At 41.8% G+C, this 18,402-nt stretch overlaps 1 protein-coding gene across 1 annotated transcript in view; it reads right to left on the bottom strand.

The window, feature by feature from the left end:
* The window catches only part of GNAI2 (G protein subunit alpha i2), a 182,608-nt gene that overhangs the window by 5,345 nt on the left and 158,861 nt on the right, over nucleotides 1–18,402 (bottom strand). Inside the window, exon 6 of the mRNA XM_060765750.2 lies at nucleotides 826–955. Coding sequence (XP_060621733.1) covers nucleotides 826–955 — 130 coding nt within the window. The remainder of the gene's footprint in view (nucleotides 1–825; nucleotides 956–18,402) is intronic.

The raw sequence follows: 18,402 nt of genomic DNA, 5'->3' as shown, positions 1-18,402 counted from the left end.
TGTGGGCTATGTTTTCAGAGGAAGGAACTTGCAAAACCACCTCTGAGTATTTCTTGCCTAAGAAAATTCATGGAATCATCATAAGTCAACAGGCAACTTGAAGGCTCATACACACACATCCATTGAGCATTTGTATAGATATATATTCATGGTCAGGTAACTGGACACTGGCAGAATGCAGTTGTGTTTTTCAGGGAACTGGTCAGCTTGGTCTACTACTGAGAGCACAAGAGATTTGCTTCTGCAATTCTGACTAAATACCTAGCAATCCCCTTTTCCTGGGAACAGGGCAAAGCATTCTGGACATGTTTCCATTCATAAAACAGTTTCCTGTTGAGGTGTAGAGTTGGAAAGATAAATTGAAATATTAAGTTTGATATAATTATTTTCCTTACCAGTGATTTTGTAAACTTCAGCTCTTTAGAACTGAAACTCCAACTTTTGTTTCTATTGCAAGTATAAATACTAAAATATTAAATGTTTCAGAAGCTGCTGAAACCGATTATTAAGAAAATGTGGAAAGATAGGAAGTACTATGCTCTGTAAAAAAAAGTACAATTTCTGTTTGGGAGAGTTTCACATTGTCATTTTAAAAACTAAATAAAGGGGGATTGTTTTCTCAGTAAAAATTGAACAGGTGTATCTGGCACTCCAAAAGAAGAAAAATTAGGATGGCACCAAGTTTTCCAAAAGTATAAACCTTAAGGGAAAATGTAGGTCAGATTAAATAACCAAAAGTGAGAAACCCAAAGTGGAGTAATTTTCATCCTAGAGAGCCAAGACATCACCTTGGAGAGTGTACTATCAACATGATCTTTTTCTTACCATCTCTTCATCTTCGGCCAGAACCAAGTCATATGCACTGAGAGCAACACAAAAGATGATGGCTGTCACTCCTTCAAAGCAATGGATCCATTTCTTTCTCTCTGATCTCTGGCCCCCCACATCAAACATCCTGAAGAAAGAAAGAACCCACAAAGTTAACTGATGTTGGGTGCTGTAGATAGTTGAGCAACACATCATTACATCATCATTCAGAAGGGAAAGCTGTGGCTTATCAAGCCCGGGAAAAGCAAATCCTGGGGACTTGTAAATACATATCTGCTAGGCAAATGGCATGCACTTTCTTTTTAAAAATTATAAATAGCCAATATACATGTCTATGTTGACATTTTTATTAAATTGCAATAGAGGAAAGTACCACTTTATATATCACTCCATATAGAGGCTTCTGCTATGTCAAGAATAAACACTGGTGTCAACAGGGTGTAGTTTGAACCTCAGTCACTACCTGTCACAGCCAGGCCTGTAGCCAGGATTTCGTTTCGGGGGGGGGGGGGGGGGGGGCTAAAAAAAATTTCAGGGGGGGTTTCGGGGGGGGGCTGAGTTTCGGGGGGGGGGTGAGTCTGAGTGAAAGAGGGTCTAGCCTAGCAAACCTTTTGTATCATTACCCCAATACCCCCATGCATATGGGATATATTGAGTATGGTGATCAGATCATGATATGAATAAACATAACAGTTTAAATAATGCACCAGTAAGGCCTTTTCGTGAACCACCATGAGAATTTCGGGGGGGGGGGGGGGGCTGAAGCCCCCCGAGCCCCCCCCCCCCCCCCCCCCGGCTACATGCCTGGTCACAGCAGACCTTTCTCTTAAGCATACACTAGATTCAGGTTGTACTCTTCATATCCAGTTTATGGACCTGTGGGAGGAGACAAGTGCCCTTCTTATTCCGAAGGAATAAGGCAATGTGTGGCCTACAGCACACAGTGGGAGAGGACAAAAACAAGAGTTTTGAATACCATAGAATCACTTGAGGATTTATAGCAATGCCTAGAGAAGTCTTCCACCAGAATTTGACCATACAATCGCATAAGAGGCCTGCAGAAAATACATCTGTCAACATTGCTAAGTCCTCTAGAGCGATTCTATGGTATGTTTCTGTGGAAACCCAAGATACTGTAAGAAAAATAGGATTCCACACTATGTGAAAATTATATTACATGGAGGGTCCCAATCCCAGCAATATAAGGGCCTATGATACTCAGATACTGGCCATAAAGTATAGAAAAACAACATGATTCCATAGTAAGCAAGAGCCACCAAACTTCTGTCATTCCGCAATCTTGGAAACTCCATGAAAGATAAACCTTGTTTTGTTTTGTGACATTGCAATAAGCTGGTAGAAAATAGTGAGCTGGTAGAGTCGCCTCTGGGCTAAGAGGGGCAGTATATAAATGTGGTAAATAAATAAATAAAATGTCTATATACACTAATTTTATTAGTAAAAACTGCTCCAGTCTATGTATAACATAAATGATATAAAGATAAAGTAATCCATTAGTGAATAGTATGTTATCACTTATGCAAAATCCATTGATCCAATAGATCTACTCTAGTGGGAAATAACTATTACTCTTCAAGAGATATTATTATTCATTTATATTAATTATATCCCATGTTTCCATTAAATCAGTCAAGATGTTCTTCAATCAGATCAAAACAAACACAGGAATAGGCAACATCGGAAGAGAAAAGAAGATATATCCACCAGAATCAGGCAGTAAAAGTTATAGCCTGTAGCAATTTTGAAAATCTCTACTGTGAAGATGCTGAAAATAATAAAGCTAGGTGCATTAGAAAGCACTCTCTGCTCAAGTGTACATAACCATTTGAATGCATTTATTCGTAGACTCTCCGTCTTCTTTCTAGTTATGCTGCTGCTAACTTTTAGTGCCCAGATTTAAATTACAGTATCAGAACTGAAATGGAAATCCATTAGCTGACTAAGGTTTGTATGTCAGAAAAGTAACATTGTACAAGAATCGCCTGTGATTTTAGAGAGGAAAAGCAAAATAACTGAAAATGTCCCCAGGCATGAAACGGATGTGTCCTAAGTGGCACATGCTCAACCAAGTGCCTTTAAAATATAAGAATCTGTTTACAGATATAATAAAATTCTGACTTTTTTTGGTACATTCTGATTGCCAATTCTTAGCTTTAACACATGCATACCTGAAACTGGCAATCTGATAGCATTCTGTGTTATTTCATTTAGAGAAGTGTCCACCTTATTTGGTTTTATACACTCCTGTTTGAACCAATAAAATTCACCTGATAAAACCACTATTTTCTGTGTCTTTCACTGAAAAGAAATGGCAGGACTCACTGAGGAGCAATCTCTATCTGTTTTAAGATAGGCAGGTTAATCTCATAAATTATAAGAAAAATTGTTTCACACTTGCTTCCTTATTCCTGTATCTTCTGCAATGAATTACTGGTTTAACCTTCTTAAAGATGGAGCAAGAGAACAATTCCCTCCTGGATCCCAGTGCATCAGGAATAACAAATAGTGACAACATCCAATAAAGCCTACTGCAGCAAAAACAACCAAATGTCTCATAGGAACTTAAAGACCTACAAAATTATTAAGACACATACTTTTATGAGCTACACTGAAAGGAGTCACTGAAAGGAGTCATATAATATGAGCATAACCTCTCTTGCAGTATTGCTTAGCTGTTAAATCTTGTGAGACTACTTTCCCCTCAGCATTCACTATGTCTCCTTTTATCATTCCAATGTCAGCAAGCACAAAATATTCTTCATTAAATTTCTTTTGAAGACTTTGCACATAACATGACCAAGATCTGATTCTATCTGATCAGGTATGCGGTAGAAACCAGAACACAATTTGGAAGACACTCTGAATCATTTCCAGATGAGAATATCTCACATGTTTCTTAATGTGAGAAAGTCACAGTCCGTGTACTGATATTCAGTGAGATTAGGAGTTCTGCATTCCCATTTTTCCCAGTCCATCTCCACCCAAAGTTAAGAGATCTGATATAAGAAAGAGCTGCAAATGCTTCAACAAGGTTCTGTTCAAGCTTTGGGTTCACACTACTGGAAAATATTGAATTTACAGCATACGTGAGCAGGATGTAGTTTATGTTTTCAATAGTTTGCATCCTATTAGGATAATTCCAGTGTCAAAACTAAAAAGAATTATTGAAAAGCAACTCACACATGCATAGAATGAAATAATGGTAAACATTTTATCTTGGTATTTTTCATGACAACATTAATTATTTATATAATTAAAATAGCATATGATACCCTTCAAATACCTGGGATGCTCCACATTAAACACATGTAACATATGCAAAAATTTATTTATTATTTATTATTTATTACGGTTGCTTATACCCCGCCCTTCTCACCCGGGGGGACTCAGGGCGGCTTACACAAACAAGGCACAATTCGATGCCTGTATTACAAAACATAATATCAAAAACATAACATCAATAACAACAATAATTATAACACTGATAACAATTAACGTAAACAATCAATATTATCGGCAGGAATATCCATAAACCGGTAAAAACAATTAAAACAATAAAAGCAATACAAACCTCATTGCTGGTCAGCGTTTAACCGACTCATAGTTAGGTTCTACTTTCCACACATTGTTGGTCCTATCATTCTGGTTCCATGTCTAATTGTCAGGGTGCCCAAAGGCCTGGTCCCAGAGCCACGTCTTTACCTTCCTCCTGAAGGCAAGTTGAAGCCCTGATTTCCCCCGGGAGTGAGTTCCACAGATGAGGGGCCACCACTGAGAAGGCCCTGCTCCTCGTCCCCACCAGCCTCACTTGTGATAGCGATGGGGTCGTGAGCAGGGCCTCCCCAGATGATCTCAGATTCCGAGATGGGACGTAGAGGGAGATACGCAAAAATGTTATATGGACTGACATTTCAATACATTATTTACCTAACTACGTAATTATTGATAACCTTTTGGGGAATCCCAAGCTATATGCAGCTTTGGTGAGTCACACATCCTCAGTCCCAGAAATCCCTTAGGATTACTGTAAGTCAGAAAGGACTTGAAGGCACACAACAATAACACTTTCTCATTTTCAAACTGGTAACCCTAATATTATCTGAGTGACCATAAGCCGGACTGTCTCAGAATGGTGTGTTGAATGTGCAGGAGTGAGTGAGAGAGCCTTGGGGGAAGGACAATATGTCAGAAATAGTTTTCAAGTACTATTAAAGACACTCTGCGCAGTAATTGCCTCATGCTCCCCGTTGCTGGAAAGGGGCTCTAAGAGCTGGCAGGGGAGCATTACTGTGAGTGAACTTCTCCTCTCCAGCCCCCTTACAGTATTAATTTGGAGCAGCTGGAAGGAGCAGTCTCACACTGGCTGCCTGCCAGGCTTCCTCGCAAGCACACATGGGCTGCCGAGACAAGCTGCCAGCGGACGGGAGCAGGCCAAGACCTCAGCTGAACAATAAGAGGAAGCAGAGTGGGAATTCCATCCCAAGGAAAAGTGGAGACAGGAAATCAATGTGACATGTAAGCAAACTCTTCCCTTCCACCCCATAAAATACCACATAGTGACATATCAGGGTCTTAATGAAAAGCCAAGCCACATTCACAACTGACTTCAATGGTCTTCAACTTCTCCCCACCTTCCATTCTCCCCCTCCCTGCTGTGGGCTGGGTGTAGTCCCCTTCAAGGAAACACTCTGTTCATGTTATCTCTTGTGCTCTCCCTGGTAAAGGGTTAGCTTTTAAATAGCCTCCAACAATCTCTAGTTCTTTCTTTGGAAAGGACAACTGAAGGGTTTTACCAACAGCTAAGCTTATTTACTGTCTGAAAAAACTCAAAACATTGCCTTTGTCAATCCTCCACATTTGCAGATTTGGCTTTTGCAAGTTTGATAATTTATGGAGTTGATTAAAAAATGTTCACTCTAGGAATTGGTAGGTCCTCCAGAGTGACTTTATGGTCAACTTCCACCAGAAGGACCTAGAGTCATGGTGGTGAACCTAGGGATTCCTAGAGAAAACACTTCTCTGAGAATCTCTAGGTCTTCCAATGTGATTTTCTATGGTCAAATTCTGCTAGATACTGAATAGAGAGTCATATTGGAGAACCTAGCGATACCTAGAGAGATGTTCTCTCAGATAAAGAAATTAGCTTTTCAAAAACATTTGCAGTTTTTCACTTCCGTAGAGGTCCTGTGCCCCTAACTACAGTAAATGTGGGTGGCTGGCTACATTTTTTTCTAAAATTCTTAATTTTAATCAAAATATAAAATCAGAAACTGTGATAAATCAATTTGAAATTGAATGCTTTGTCTTTCTGAGATGATATATTCCTACAGCTTAAACCAGGTACCCTCAAAACTGTTACGCAGAATCAATTTGTTGCACAGTAGCAATGTCCAATATGTCCAAAAACCCAATGCCAAAGACACAGACCAGTCAGAATAAATAAAACAGTAGAACTTTACTCTTGGTTGTAGAGTTGAAAATAAAACAGCTTGGCACACTTACAAAGTCTCTGTAAGTAATACAGAATAAATCTTCTGTGTTATAAATCATAGAGCATAACAAAATAAAACATGGTTACTTCACCATATCACAAGCTTCTTGCATCTGCTCTCTAGCATTTCAAACAGCCAACTGACTAACCGTCTGCACAAGCCTCAAATTGTTACATTCAAGGGGTGTGGCCTAGCCTTGCTTAGCTGAGCTAGTTTTGCAGCTGTAGTTAATCATTAACGCTTTGCAAGGCTCTTCTGATAGGCTTTCTTTAACACACACACACTGGGCTTACAACAATATACCTTAATAAAAACTGCAGTCCTCCAGTTGTCTGGGCCTCCAGCTCCCAGAATCCCTAACCACTGAACAAGCTGTCAAGGGCATCAGGAAGTTGGAGGCCCAAACAGCTGGAGGGACGCAATTTGAGGATGCCTGACTTAAACTAATGGTTAAACCTCTCCAAATCAGATCAAATATTTTGGGGGATGACATTTTAAAAGAAATCAACATTTAGTTGTTTCAGGAAACTACTGTAAAATTGCATCTATTTACATCTAATCTGAAAACCAATAATCAACCCTCTCATCCAAATACCTCTATATGAGCTGTTAATATTTTCATTGTGGCTTATCTATACTGACAGTTTTCTACACCATCTTCCACAGAAAGACACAGAAGAGACTTAGGAAGTTCACTTGTTCCTCCAAAAGTCCTGAATCTTGCTGAACTCCTACAAACTTTAAAGTGATTCCAATGGTTCCAATGATCAAATGATCAAGCTCCATTTTGTGGCATTGGCCCATCCCTTGCATTACAACATCAGGGCCCAGCAATCTTCTTGGACCTTGGGCACATTTTATCTATGGAGTAAATGATGTGGTTACAACCCGAAAATGTCTTACGGGGCAAAATAAAGGCACACAATAACAAAACTAATAATTTAAAATGATGTAAGAGAAATCCTCACTTGTTAGTGAAAACTTTTAATGGTGTGAATGAAAGAGTGTTCATCTGCAAAAATGAAAGTTAGCCCTGGATAAATTGAGAGGAAAAGTAACCTTTCTGTTATGGAGTTGGAAGACCTTATGTTATGAATACATAAGGTAGACCACGGTGTCCTTCTGGGACACCTTGCAGGAATGGGGCTCAGAGGCACTGTTTTGCAGTGGCTCCAGTCCTTACTGGAGAACCGCTCCCAGAAGGTGTTGTTGGGGGATACCTGCTTGGCTCTGCAGCCATTATCCTGTGGGGTCCTGCAGGGTTCAGTACTGTCCCCCATGTTATTTAACACCTGCATGAGCTGCTGGGAGAGATCATCTGGTGTTTTGGAGTTCAATGTCATCGGCGTGCTCAACTCTATTACTCCTTTCCACCTGCTGCTAAGGAGGCTGTTCAGGTCCTGAACCAGTGCTTGGCAACTGTGGTGGTCTGGATGAGAGCGAGCAAATTGAAACTGAATCCAGACAAGACTGAGGTACTCCTGGTCAGTCGTAAGGCCAAACAGGGTATAGGGTTACAGCCGGTGCTGGATGGAGCTACGCTCTCCCTGAAGACACAAGTTTGAAGCTTGGGAGTTCTCCTGAAGATATTGCTAAGCCTGGGACCTCAGGTTTCAGCAGTGGCCAGGGGAGCATTTGCACAATTAAAACATGTGTGCCAGCTGCACCTGTACTTTTAGAAGCTAGACTTGGCTACAGTGGTCCATTCTCTCTTCACAACTTGAATAGACTATTACAACACATTCTATATGGGGTTGCCTTTGAGGACTGTTCAGAAGCTTCAAGTAGTCCAATGGGTTACTTTCTGGAGTGGGATACAGGGAACATAATACCTCCTGTTGCGTCAGCTCCGCTGGCTGCCAGTCTGCTACTGAACAGAATTCGAAGTGCTGACTTTAGCCTATAAATCCCTAAATGGTTCTGGTCCAACTTACCTGTCTAAACACATCTCCCTTTATAAGCCAAGTAGAACACTAAGATCGGCTGGGGAGATCCTGCTCTTGGTCCCGCTACCTTTGCAGGTGCTATTGGCTGGGATGAGAGACAGGGCCTTCTCAGTGGTGGCCTTGGCTGTGGAACTCTCTCCTTAGTGAGATTAGATTGGTTCCCTCCCCTCCCTCCTAGCATTTAGGAAACAATTTAAAACTTGGCTATTCAAGAAAGCATTTGGTGCATGATAGAAACATGGAAGAAGTTGAAGACAACCTCACAAATGATGCAAGGTCTAAATATTTTATGTTGTGCCTGTGTTTGTTGATTTTTTGTTTTATAGTTTTAATGGTTTCAGTCTACAGTCATATGTTGTTGATTTGATATGTGATTTATTTTATATATGTGAGGCATTGAATTTTGCCATTATGTTGTGAATATTGTTCACATTGCAAAGAGGCAGAGACAAGCTCTTCCTTGAATGATGAATTTGCATCACTGCACTTGTGTCTGACCCAACAGATTCCATTCACCTACCTAGTACTACTACATGTTTATACAAGCAACAACGTTTAGCTTGTTGACTTACACGGGCTGGGGAATGTATGTCATGGACAAAGAGGACACATTTCTAAATGCATTGCCTGTCTCCTCTATGAACAACCATGCAGTGATTAGCAGCAGCTAGAGAAAAAGTGACACCAACTGTATTGGAAATTATATAAATTGCGTTCCAGGCACAACTGTGCTAAGACAAATGATTGGGAGCATTGTATTTGGCTTAAAGGCACTCTGCCCTCTGGAGAACAATGACCCAGAAAGAACCATGTTACTGAAAATCCAATACACTGAGAGCAGAGGCTTTTTGTTACAGCAAATGCTGTGCTCTAGGGCAGCCTATGCTCTGGCTCTCAAAGCATTCCTCTTACCCTGATATCTATCCACAGTGATAGGAGGAAAGGAACAGTGATGTAGTGGCATAGAGACTCTCCAGTTATCTAAAGAAAATTTGAATCTGACAGACAGCTAACACTAGCTTTATAATAGGCTCTGTTTTTCTGTGCACCTGGTACAACAGAATAGGGAATTGAAAAATTGCTGAATGTACCATCAATGTGACAAGAGCAGCAGAGAAATGAACAAAAGGCAATTCTGTTAAAATATGCCCGTCTGCCATCCATATCCATGTTCTCCCACATGTACATGAGATGGGATTGTATTGACTTGCAAGTGGTGGTGAGTCACCAAGAACGTCCTGAAACATCATGAAGGGGAGCATGGAAATGGGAAAATTGTGGCTACGTGTATGAACTATATCTCAAATATTCACTGTCACAAAAAACTGGAGAGGGGCACTTAACCCAGCTGTAGTGCAGTGTTTCTTAAACCTTTCCCATGTGTGATGCCTTTCCATCCAAGAAACTTTTGCATGATCCCAGGTATATTGGCATATAAAATAGGTATAAAACCAGCAATGTGCAAGGCTTGATAAATATGCTGATTTTCCTTTTTGTGGTGTACAGGTGAAGAATCTTCTTACATTCCACTGTAAATACTACAACATTGTTGCAAACAGATTTCTGTGAATGGGTGGTGTTCAGAAATCATTTACCACGGTCAATTTTTTCATGACCCCAACACTGAGTTAGGAAACCCCATTTGGATTATTTCTGTATTCTTGCATTCCTGGTTTTTGGTTTGCCCTGGCATTTTTGGATTACTACCACTGAACTCTGGCTTATTTTGTGTATTGCATTTTATATGTTGACTGTCTCTTTTACATTTGCCCCCTTTCCCTTTTTATATACTTGCTTCAATAAACATGCTATTACTAGATAACTGGATTCTGGTGTGGTGCTGAGTGAAAAGGTGTTTTAGTGCTAAGGTGCAACAATCTGTTTTTGTGTACCTCATAATTGTTGGTAAAGACTCTGTAGTATGTGTCACTGTTTTTGTTTCCTTTAATTTGTACTTGTTGCACTCTCTGGTTGTTTGCAAAAATATAAAATTTAACTCAGTTTCCTGCAACTGCCTTTCTGTAGCAATGGAAGTAACAACTGAAAACAACCAGAAAAGAGCTTTTTCTAAAGGAAAAACGGCACCCTCTCATTTTTGTAAATTACACATCACTCTCATCTGAATGTAGAAATCAACTTCACTTCACTCAAAAGTACAATGTAAGAGGCAGCTCTGTTCAGAATGAAAAGTAGCAGCCAAACGTGTTAAATCACAGACTGCATCAATGCTTTGTCATCATCCGTATACTTTCTTTTTCTAGCCAATCTGCACTACAAAGCTTGATTCTTTGTCTTGTTTTTTTCCCCATTAATAAGAGCAGATGACATCATCAGGCCACAAAAAGGGCCTGGCAGTCAAGTTGTCAGGAGGAGTGCAGCACATGTGCACATCACATTAACATTTCTAGTTTGGAACAGTTGCATTTTAAATCCTTTATACCTATTGGAATTCCCTGTTGCCTGTTTTAAAATTAACTTTGTTCCCTTTCCCCTGCACTGCTATTTGACTCTTCTGTGTTGGGAGACTGAGGGGCTAACTATTGCGTGGTCTTCCACAGTTGGGTTTTTTTGGGTGGCATTCTTCTGATGGTAGGATTCACAGACTCGGATTGGTAGTTCTTTGTCTGGTTGATCTGCCCTTGTCCATTAGCCCAACAGGAAGAGTGAACAAGACTCTCACCAAAAGGCTGCTACTGCTGGCACACGATTAGAAGTCATAATAATGCTTTACACCAGGAGTTCTTAACTTTTTCTGTTTCATGGACTCTTTTGCAAGTCAAGCGAAAATCACAGACTCATTCTTACAATGTAGAGGTTGATAGTTTCATGACACTCAACATGGGCATTACTTTAAATTAAATTTTAAGATGCTTCAAAATTATGTTTAACAACTTTTTCACAATTTTAATACTGATAACCTAACAGTGCAACATCTGTTCAAACCATGTGTGCCATACTTTGGAAGTTGCCCTGAGTTCCCTTGGGAGAAAGGGTGGGATAAAAATTAAAGTTTTATTATATTATGTATTATTTATATTGTATATTTATATTACAATATATCGTATTGCAATAAAATATTATTAAAAAGAAGTCATTATAAATCTAACTCTTGCCATGCTCTTGGGAGCTGATGGGGTCCCCTCACCTCAGCAAAACCTGGCATCCACATCCCACAATTATTATTTTTCTGTACAAAAACTGCCTTTGGGTTTTATTGGCATCCAAGTACTATGCTGCAAACCCACGAAATGTTTTTTAACAAAACTGAAAGGTTTGGCAGGGCACAATTGGCTATTTTTTTCTTGAGTACAATTTGTCCAAGCCTACGCTAGCAACATTACAACAGTTGTGGAATAATGACTCTGCTTAATATTTTATTTGTTTACTAAGGGGTGCTATTCATATCCTACATTTTTCTGAAATGGGAACTCAAAGCAGCTTACAATATAATTTAAAACAGAACAGCTAAAACAATATGGAATACAAAAGGCAAGCCCACCCTGAAGGTCATGCCAAGAAAACCATGTGATAGGATCATCAAAAGTGAGAAACAATTGAAAGCCATATATCAATTCCACAGAGATTCCTCTCTTTGACAGTACTATTCAGATGTCCCTGACTGATATACGTAACTGTCAACCCCATACCTTCTTTCCAGTATATATCATTGTTCCAGACATTTAGATTTCTAACACTGTTGGATTTTTAAAAAAATGTTCCAAATTATTGTTGTGCAACCTTCTAGTTTCCCATGTCGTATTCATTTCCATGCTATTCATTTCCTTTCTTAAGGTCTAGAGGAAGAATGACCCAATTCAAATGACTTTATCTGTCTTCCACTCTCTCTGGGTAAATGCAGCTACCAGTGACCTGAATTTGGTTAAAAGATCATACATTATGAAAATGTTTGCTTGCTTGAAAGTTCCCCAGGAGAACCTACTCATTTAAAGACAACTAATGTGACAACTCAAATCTTGTGCTTATTAATCCATCCACATTCACAGCAACCAGGCAAGGGTCCTTAACTGGATCAAAATCAGTCACATTTCTAATTATACAGATCACACTCTTGTGAAGTTCGCTGGCCACTGAATTGACCCCAAAGCAGATGTATGGAAAGTTCAATTTCTTCAGCTCCCCAAACCACTAGGAATTTAAAATAAATTTCAGTTATTTTTACTTTAAATTTCCCTCAATAATGCAAAACCACTCCAATCAGGGTGTTTTTGCATGATTATGGCCCCATGATAACCAAGTGTAGGTTACTAGAGGGCTTTAGGCGTCAAAGTTGTCTGCTTCTTGCTACCTTGTTGTGCATGGCTGCTTTAAAGTTATCTTTCCTTGGCAAAGAATTACTTGCATCTTGTTAGTGGCATATACATGTGCATTTTTATTATGTCTGCACATGTCTTTTCTGGATGCTGTGGATGTTAAATATTTTCTTTCTCATTACTGATATATGACACAGTCTCTGGTGCCCCCCTTCTGCAACATGGCAATTTCATGCATCATGGAGAGGTGGTAGGATTGGGAAAGTTTTGGTTATGTCCCTTTAGTCCAGTGTTTCTCAACTTTCCTAACGTGGCGACCCTTTTAATACAGTTCCTCATGTGGTGGTGACCCCCAACTATAAATTTATTTTTGTTGCGACTTTAAAACAGTAATTTTCCTCCTGTTATGCATCGTAATGTAAATATCAATATGCAGGGTGTATTTTCATTCACCAGACCAAGTTTGGCACAAATACCTGAGACAACCCAAATTTGAATACAGGTGGGGTTGGGGGGGTTGAGTTTGTCATTTGGGAGTTGCGGGAGTTGCGGTTACTGGGATTTATAGTTAGCCTAAATCAAAGAGCATTCTGAACCCACCAATGATGGAATTGAACCAGACTTGGCACACAGAACTCCCATGACCAACAGAAAATACTGGAATGGTTTGGTGGGCATTGACCTTGAGTTTTGGAGTTGTAGTTCACCTACATCTAGAGAGCATAGTGGACTCAAACAATGATGGATCTGGACCAAACGTAACACAAATACTCAATATGCCCAGAGGTGAACATTGGTGAAGTTTAGGGGAAACAGACCTTGATATTTGGGAGTTGTAGTTGCTAAGATTTATAGTTCACCTACAATCAAAGAGCTTTCTGAATCCCACCAATGAATTGAGCCAAACTTCCCACACAGAACCCCCATGACCAACAGAAAATACTGTGATACTCATGGTCTTTGGCAACACCTCTGACACCCTCTTACGACTCTCCCAGGGGTCCGAACACCCAGGTTGAGAAACGCTGTTTTAGTCAAACACAAAATTATAATAGATGCCCTGACACCTCCAGAGGACACTAGCAGAGCTCAGAAATACTGTAATCATACTGCATCTGGCTACAGAGGCATAGCCAGATGCTTCTTTGATTCTGTCCACTCCCCATGAGGCATGTATATAGCTCAGAGATATATAGGGTGATGGTACACGGCTCAGGGGTGGTGATATATGATTCAGATTTGCCTAGATCCACATACTGAAAACTACTTTCCTCTGCTGAGCCATACAGTATTGTTGCCAACGGAAGTTAGTATCATGTATGTAGCCCTAATACTTTGCATTCTGTTTTCTCCCTTGAGGTATGCTGCCGTATTCCAGTGGTGGTTATGTTTTATTCTTAAGCATTCTAACTCACCGAAGCCCCCAATGCCTCAATAACAGGATGATACTCATTTATTACGAGTACAGCACAAATAAACAGAACCACCTACTAAGCCAGGAAACTTGCCAGCAAACAGTATAGTAAATCATTCCATCTTCTTTTGTCCTATAGTCATGGAGGCAATAATCGTTCCTCTTGGACTATGCTGGCTTAACAGAAGAAAGACTAAGTACAGTGGATAATATACAAACACAAACAAATAATTTACTGGTTGCATCCTTAGCTTGTCAGGTAGTCCAAGTTTTGTAAGCTCGGAGACTTGACTTTCCTTTTCTTTTCGCAAGGCACAACCAAGATTATCACTTATGTCACTCTTAATTTGATGTAGCATTGTTTGTTTTATTTGTGTGTAAGTATGTTGTCATTTTGGGCCTCTTGCAGTATAATCCTAACTTTTACAAAGAGTTTCCACAGTGATGATTTCTTTTTGCATTCAGGAGTGACAACTGCCAAGAGGATTACATTGGCATCATCTCAATTGGACAGTCTTATGCCAGAAGTTGCTTCGTTCAACTTATGCTCCAGTTATAGTAGACCAGCATGCTCTCTTTTCTAATTGAGCCCAGGGGCAAGTACATTCCCAGGGAAGGGTTACAAAACAATTTTTAAAACACCACAGCTTTCCTTTATGCAAGCCAAGGAAGAGAGAGCGAGAGAAAAAGCAGGTCCCTGTGAAAGCATCAATAAATGTCTGGTTAAAAGTTGTTAAATCCGGCTCTCTTATAGTGTTGAGAAGCATCATTCCTTTCTAACAAGTCAGCAAATTCCTTTGTTGAAAAGTAGCTCTTTTTAGAATGACCACATGCAGGGTATTTTGAACTGTTCCATCTCCCCAGTTTGCAACAGGGAAGAAACAGCAATTGGTGTAATTCTTGCTGTGCTGGCAGACAATCGAAACTGCTGTGTTTCACATTATGATTAACTGTGTAGTTCCCTACACACAAATGGTAGGATTGGGAAAGCAGTTTTTAAAAAGTAGCTCATTCTTGTTTCCCACTGTAGGTTTGGCTAGTAACTTGTTCACTGCAGTATTGAAAAGATAACTGTTACAGAACCCTGTGGCACTCCGCTCGGCACTTCTTCCTCTTCATCCTGGAAAGAAGTGACGAGCGGAGTGCCACAGGGTTCCGTCCTGGGACCGGTCCTGTTCAACATCTTTATTAATGACTTAGATGAAATGTTAGAAGGCAGGAGCATCAAGTTTGCAGACGACATCAAATTGGGAGGGATGGCCAATATGCCAGAAGACAGAAGCAGAATTCAAAACGATCTTAACAGATTAGAGAAATGGGCCAAAACTAACAAAATGAAGTTCAACAGTGACAAATGGAAGATATGCCGCTTAGGCAGAAAAAATGAAATGCAAAGATACAGAATGGGGAGCGCTTGGCTTGAGAGCAGTACGTGTGAAAAAGATCTTGGAGTCCTTGTGGACAATAAATTAAACATGAGCCAACAATGTGATGCTGCAGCTAAAAAAGCCAATGGTATTTTGGCCTGCATCAACAGGAGTATAGTGTCTAGGTCCAGGGAAGTCATGCTACCCCTCTATTCTGCCTTGGTTAGACCACACCAGGAATAATTTGTCCAGTTCTGGGCACCACAATTGAAGAGAGATGATGACAAGCTGGAATGTGTCCAGAGGAGGGCGACTAAAATGATCAAGGGTCTGGAGAACAAGTGAGGAGCAGCTTAAAAAGCTGGGCATGTTTAGCCTGAAGAAGAGAAGGCTGAGAGGAGACATGATAACCATGTATAAGTATGTGAGAGGAAGTCATAGGGAGGAGGAAGCAAGCTTGTTTTCTGCTACCCTGGACACTAGGATGTGAAACAATGGCTTCAAACTACAAGAAAAGAGATTCCATCTGAACATTAGGAAGAACTTCCTAACTGTGACAGTTGTTCAGCCATGGAACTCTCTGCCCTGGAGTGTGATGGAGGCTTCTTCTTTATTTATTTATTTGTTTGTTTGTTTGTTTGTTTATTATTTAAACTTATATGCCGCCACTCCCCTGGGGCTCGGAGCGGCTTACAAGAATAGCTAAAATCTAACAAAGTTTAAAAGCAATTTAAAACAATTTAAAAACAACAGTATCAAACATTAAAAGCCTGTCGGAACAGGTATGTCTTACATGCCCTGCGGAAAGCTGGTAAGTCCCGCAGGGCACGAACCTCAGGTGGCAGAGCATTCCAGACTGATGGCGCCACTGCTGTGAAGGCTCTGCGTCTGGTTGCCGCTAGACGCAAGGTCTTGACACTGGGGACCTCCAATAGATCTTGGTCCTCAGAACGGAGGGATCTTTGGGGTTGGTAGGGAGTGAGACGATCCCTCAGATACATTGGCCCCAGACCATGCAAGGCCTTAAAGGTGAGTACCATCACTTTGAAAGTGATCCGGTGCTCAATTGGTAACCAATGCAGCTGTAGTAAGATTGGTGTTATGTGGCATCTCATCGGAATTCCCGCAAGAAGCCGAGCAGCTGCGTTTTGTACCAACTTGAGCTTCCGAATCACCGACAGAGGGAGGCCAATGTAGAGGGCGTTACAGTAGTCCAGTCTTGAGACGACCGTGGCCTGGATCACCGTAGCTAGGTCGTCCCTGGACAGGTAGAGGGCCAGCCGTCTAGCCTGCCGCAGGTGAAAGAAGGCGGTTCTGCTCACGGCGGAGACCTGGGCCTCCATTGTCAGCAGAGGGTCCAAAAGGACTCCCAGACTCTTTACCAATGATGACGGGCGTAACGCCTCGCCATCCAGGGTGGGCAGATGGATGTCCCCACTGCCCGGTCCACCCAGCCATAGGATTTCCGTCTTTGCTGGATTCACCCTCAACCTGCTGGCACGCAGCCATCCAGTAACGGCCTCGAGGCACTGATGGAAACAATCGGGTACAGAGTCCAGTCGGCCTTCCATCTTCAGCACCAGCTGAGTGTCATCGGCATACTGATAACACTCAAGCCCAAAACCTCGAACCAGCTGAGCAAGTGGTCGCATATAGATGTTAAACAACAGAGGGGAGAGAATGGCCCCCTGAGGAACCCCACAAGATAGAGGGGACCTCTCAGAGACCAGGCCTCCCCTCTCCACTCGCTGACCACGGTTGTGAAGAAAGGAGGACAACCAGTTTAAAGCTGTCCCCCTGATTCCAGCAACAGCAAGGCGGTGGGTCAAGAGATTGTGGTCGACTGTTTCAAATGCTGCTGTGAGATCCACCCTGGTCAAGCTGGCATTGAAGGTGATCCGTGATGGAGACCAGCACAGTCTCTGTCCCGTGCCCTGCAAGGAAGCCGGATTGGAAGGGATCTAGTCCGGCTGTGTCGTCTAGGAATTGCTGCAACTGCTCCGCTGCTGCCCTCTCAATCACCTTGCCCAGGAATGAGAGATTTGAAACTGGGCGGTAACTGGAGGGAACCGAGGGATCTACATCTGGTTTCTTTAGCAAAGGAGAGACCACCGCCTCTTTTAAACCCTCTGGAAAGACTCCTTGCTCAAAGGAGCTGTTTATGATCTTCAACAGAGGGTCACGTAATTCCTCCAAGCAGGATTTCACCAACCAAGAGGGACACGGATCGAGGGAGCAAGTGGTCGGTCTAGCTGCAGCTATGAGCCTATCGACAGCCCCTGCATCCAGCGGGATGAACCGGTCGAGGATGGGCCCAGCAAGTAGCCACGGGGTCTCAAGTTCTCTCACTGTATCAATTGTGGCGGGGAGGTCCCAGCAAAGTAGCGAGATCTTGTCTGCAAAATAGCTCTGAAAAGCCTCGGCTGGAGGGGCCTGATCACCACTTTTTGGGATGGTAGGAACTGTCGTTAGAGATCGAATTATTTTGAACAATTTTGCCGGGCGTGAGCTAGCAGACGCTATCAAAGAAGCATAATATACTCACTTTGCCTCAGTGATAGCATGCTCATAGGATTCTCTGAATGCCTCGTAAGCTGATCTTGATGCTCCGTCACGGAGTTCTCACCACACGCCCTCCAGCTGTCTCTTTTCCCGCTTCATCAGTCGAAGTTCCTCGGTGAACCAAGGAGACAGATTTCGGCGGGGTCTGAGAGGGCGTCTAGGGGCGATCTCGTCGAGTGCATTGGATAGCCTGATGTTCCATGTGTCCACCTGCACATTGATCGAGTCGCTGGCAGGCTACAGATCCCTCAGAGCATTCCGGAACCTACTGGGTTCCATAAGTCTCCTTGGGCGAGCCCAAATTGGCTCGGCACCCTTGCAGCGTGGGTAGGCATGCTCCACCCGGACTCTCAGGGCGCAGTGATCCGACCATGGAACCTCTATTGTGGAGGCTTGGGTCTCTTGAATTCCTGCGCTGAAAATCAAATCTAACGTGTGCCCCGCCCGATGCGTGGGCCCAGTAGTACAGAGGGAGAGTCCTAGTGTCTCCATGGTAGACAC

Source organism: Anolis sagrei, chromosome 2 (genome assembly GCF_037176765.1).
Source record: "Anolis sagrei isolate rAnoSag1 chromosome 2, rAnoSag1.mat, whole genome shotgun sequence".
In the NCBI taxonomy this organism is placed as follows: Eukaryota; Metazoa; Chordata; class Lepidosauria; order Squamata; family Dactyloidae; genus Anolis; species Anolis sagrei.
The sequence above is the reverse complement of the archived record's forward strand: the minus strand, read 5'-3'. Positions and strand labels throughout refer to the sequence as shown.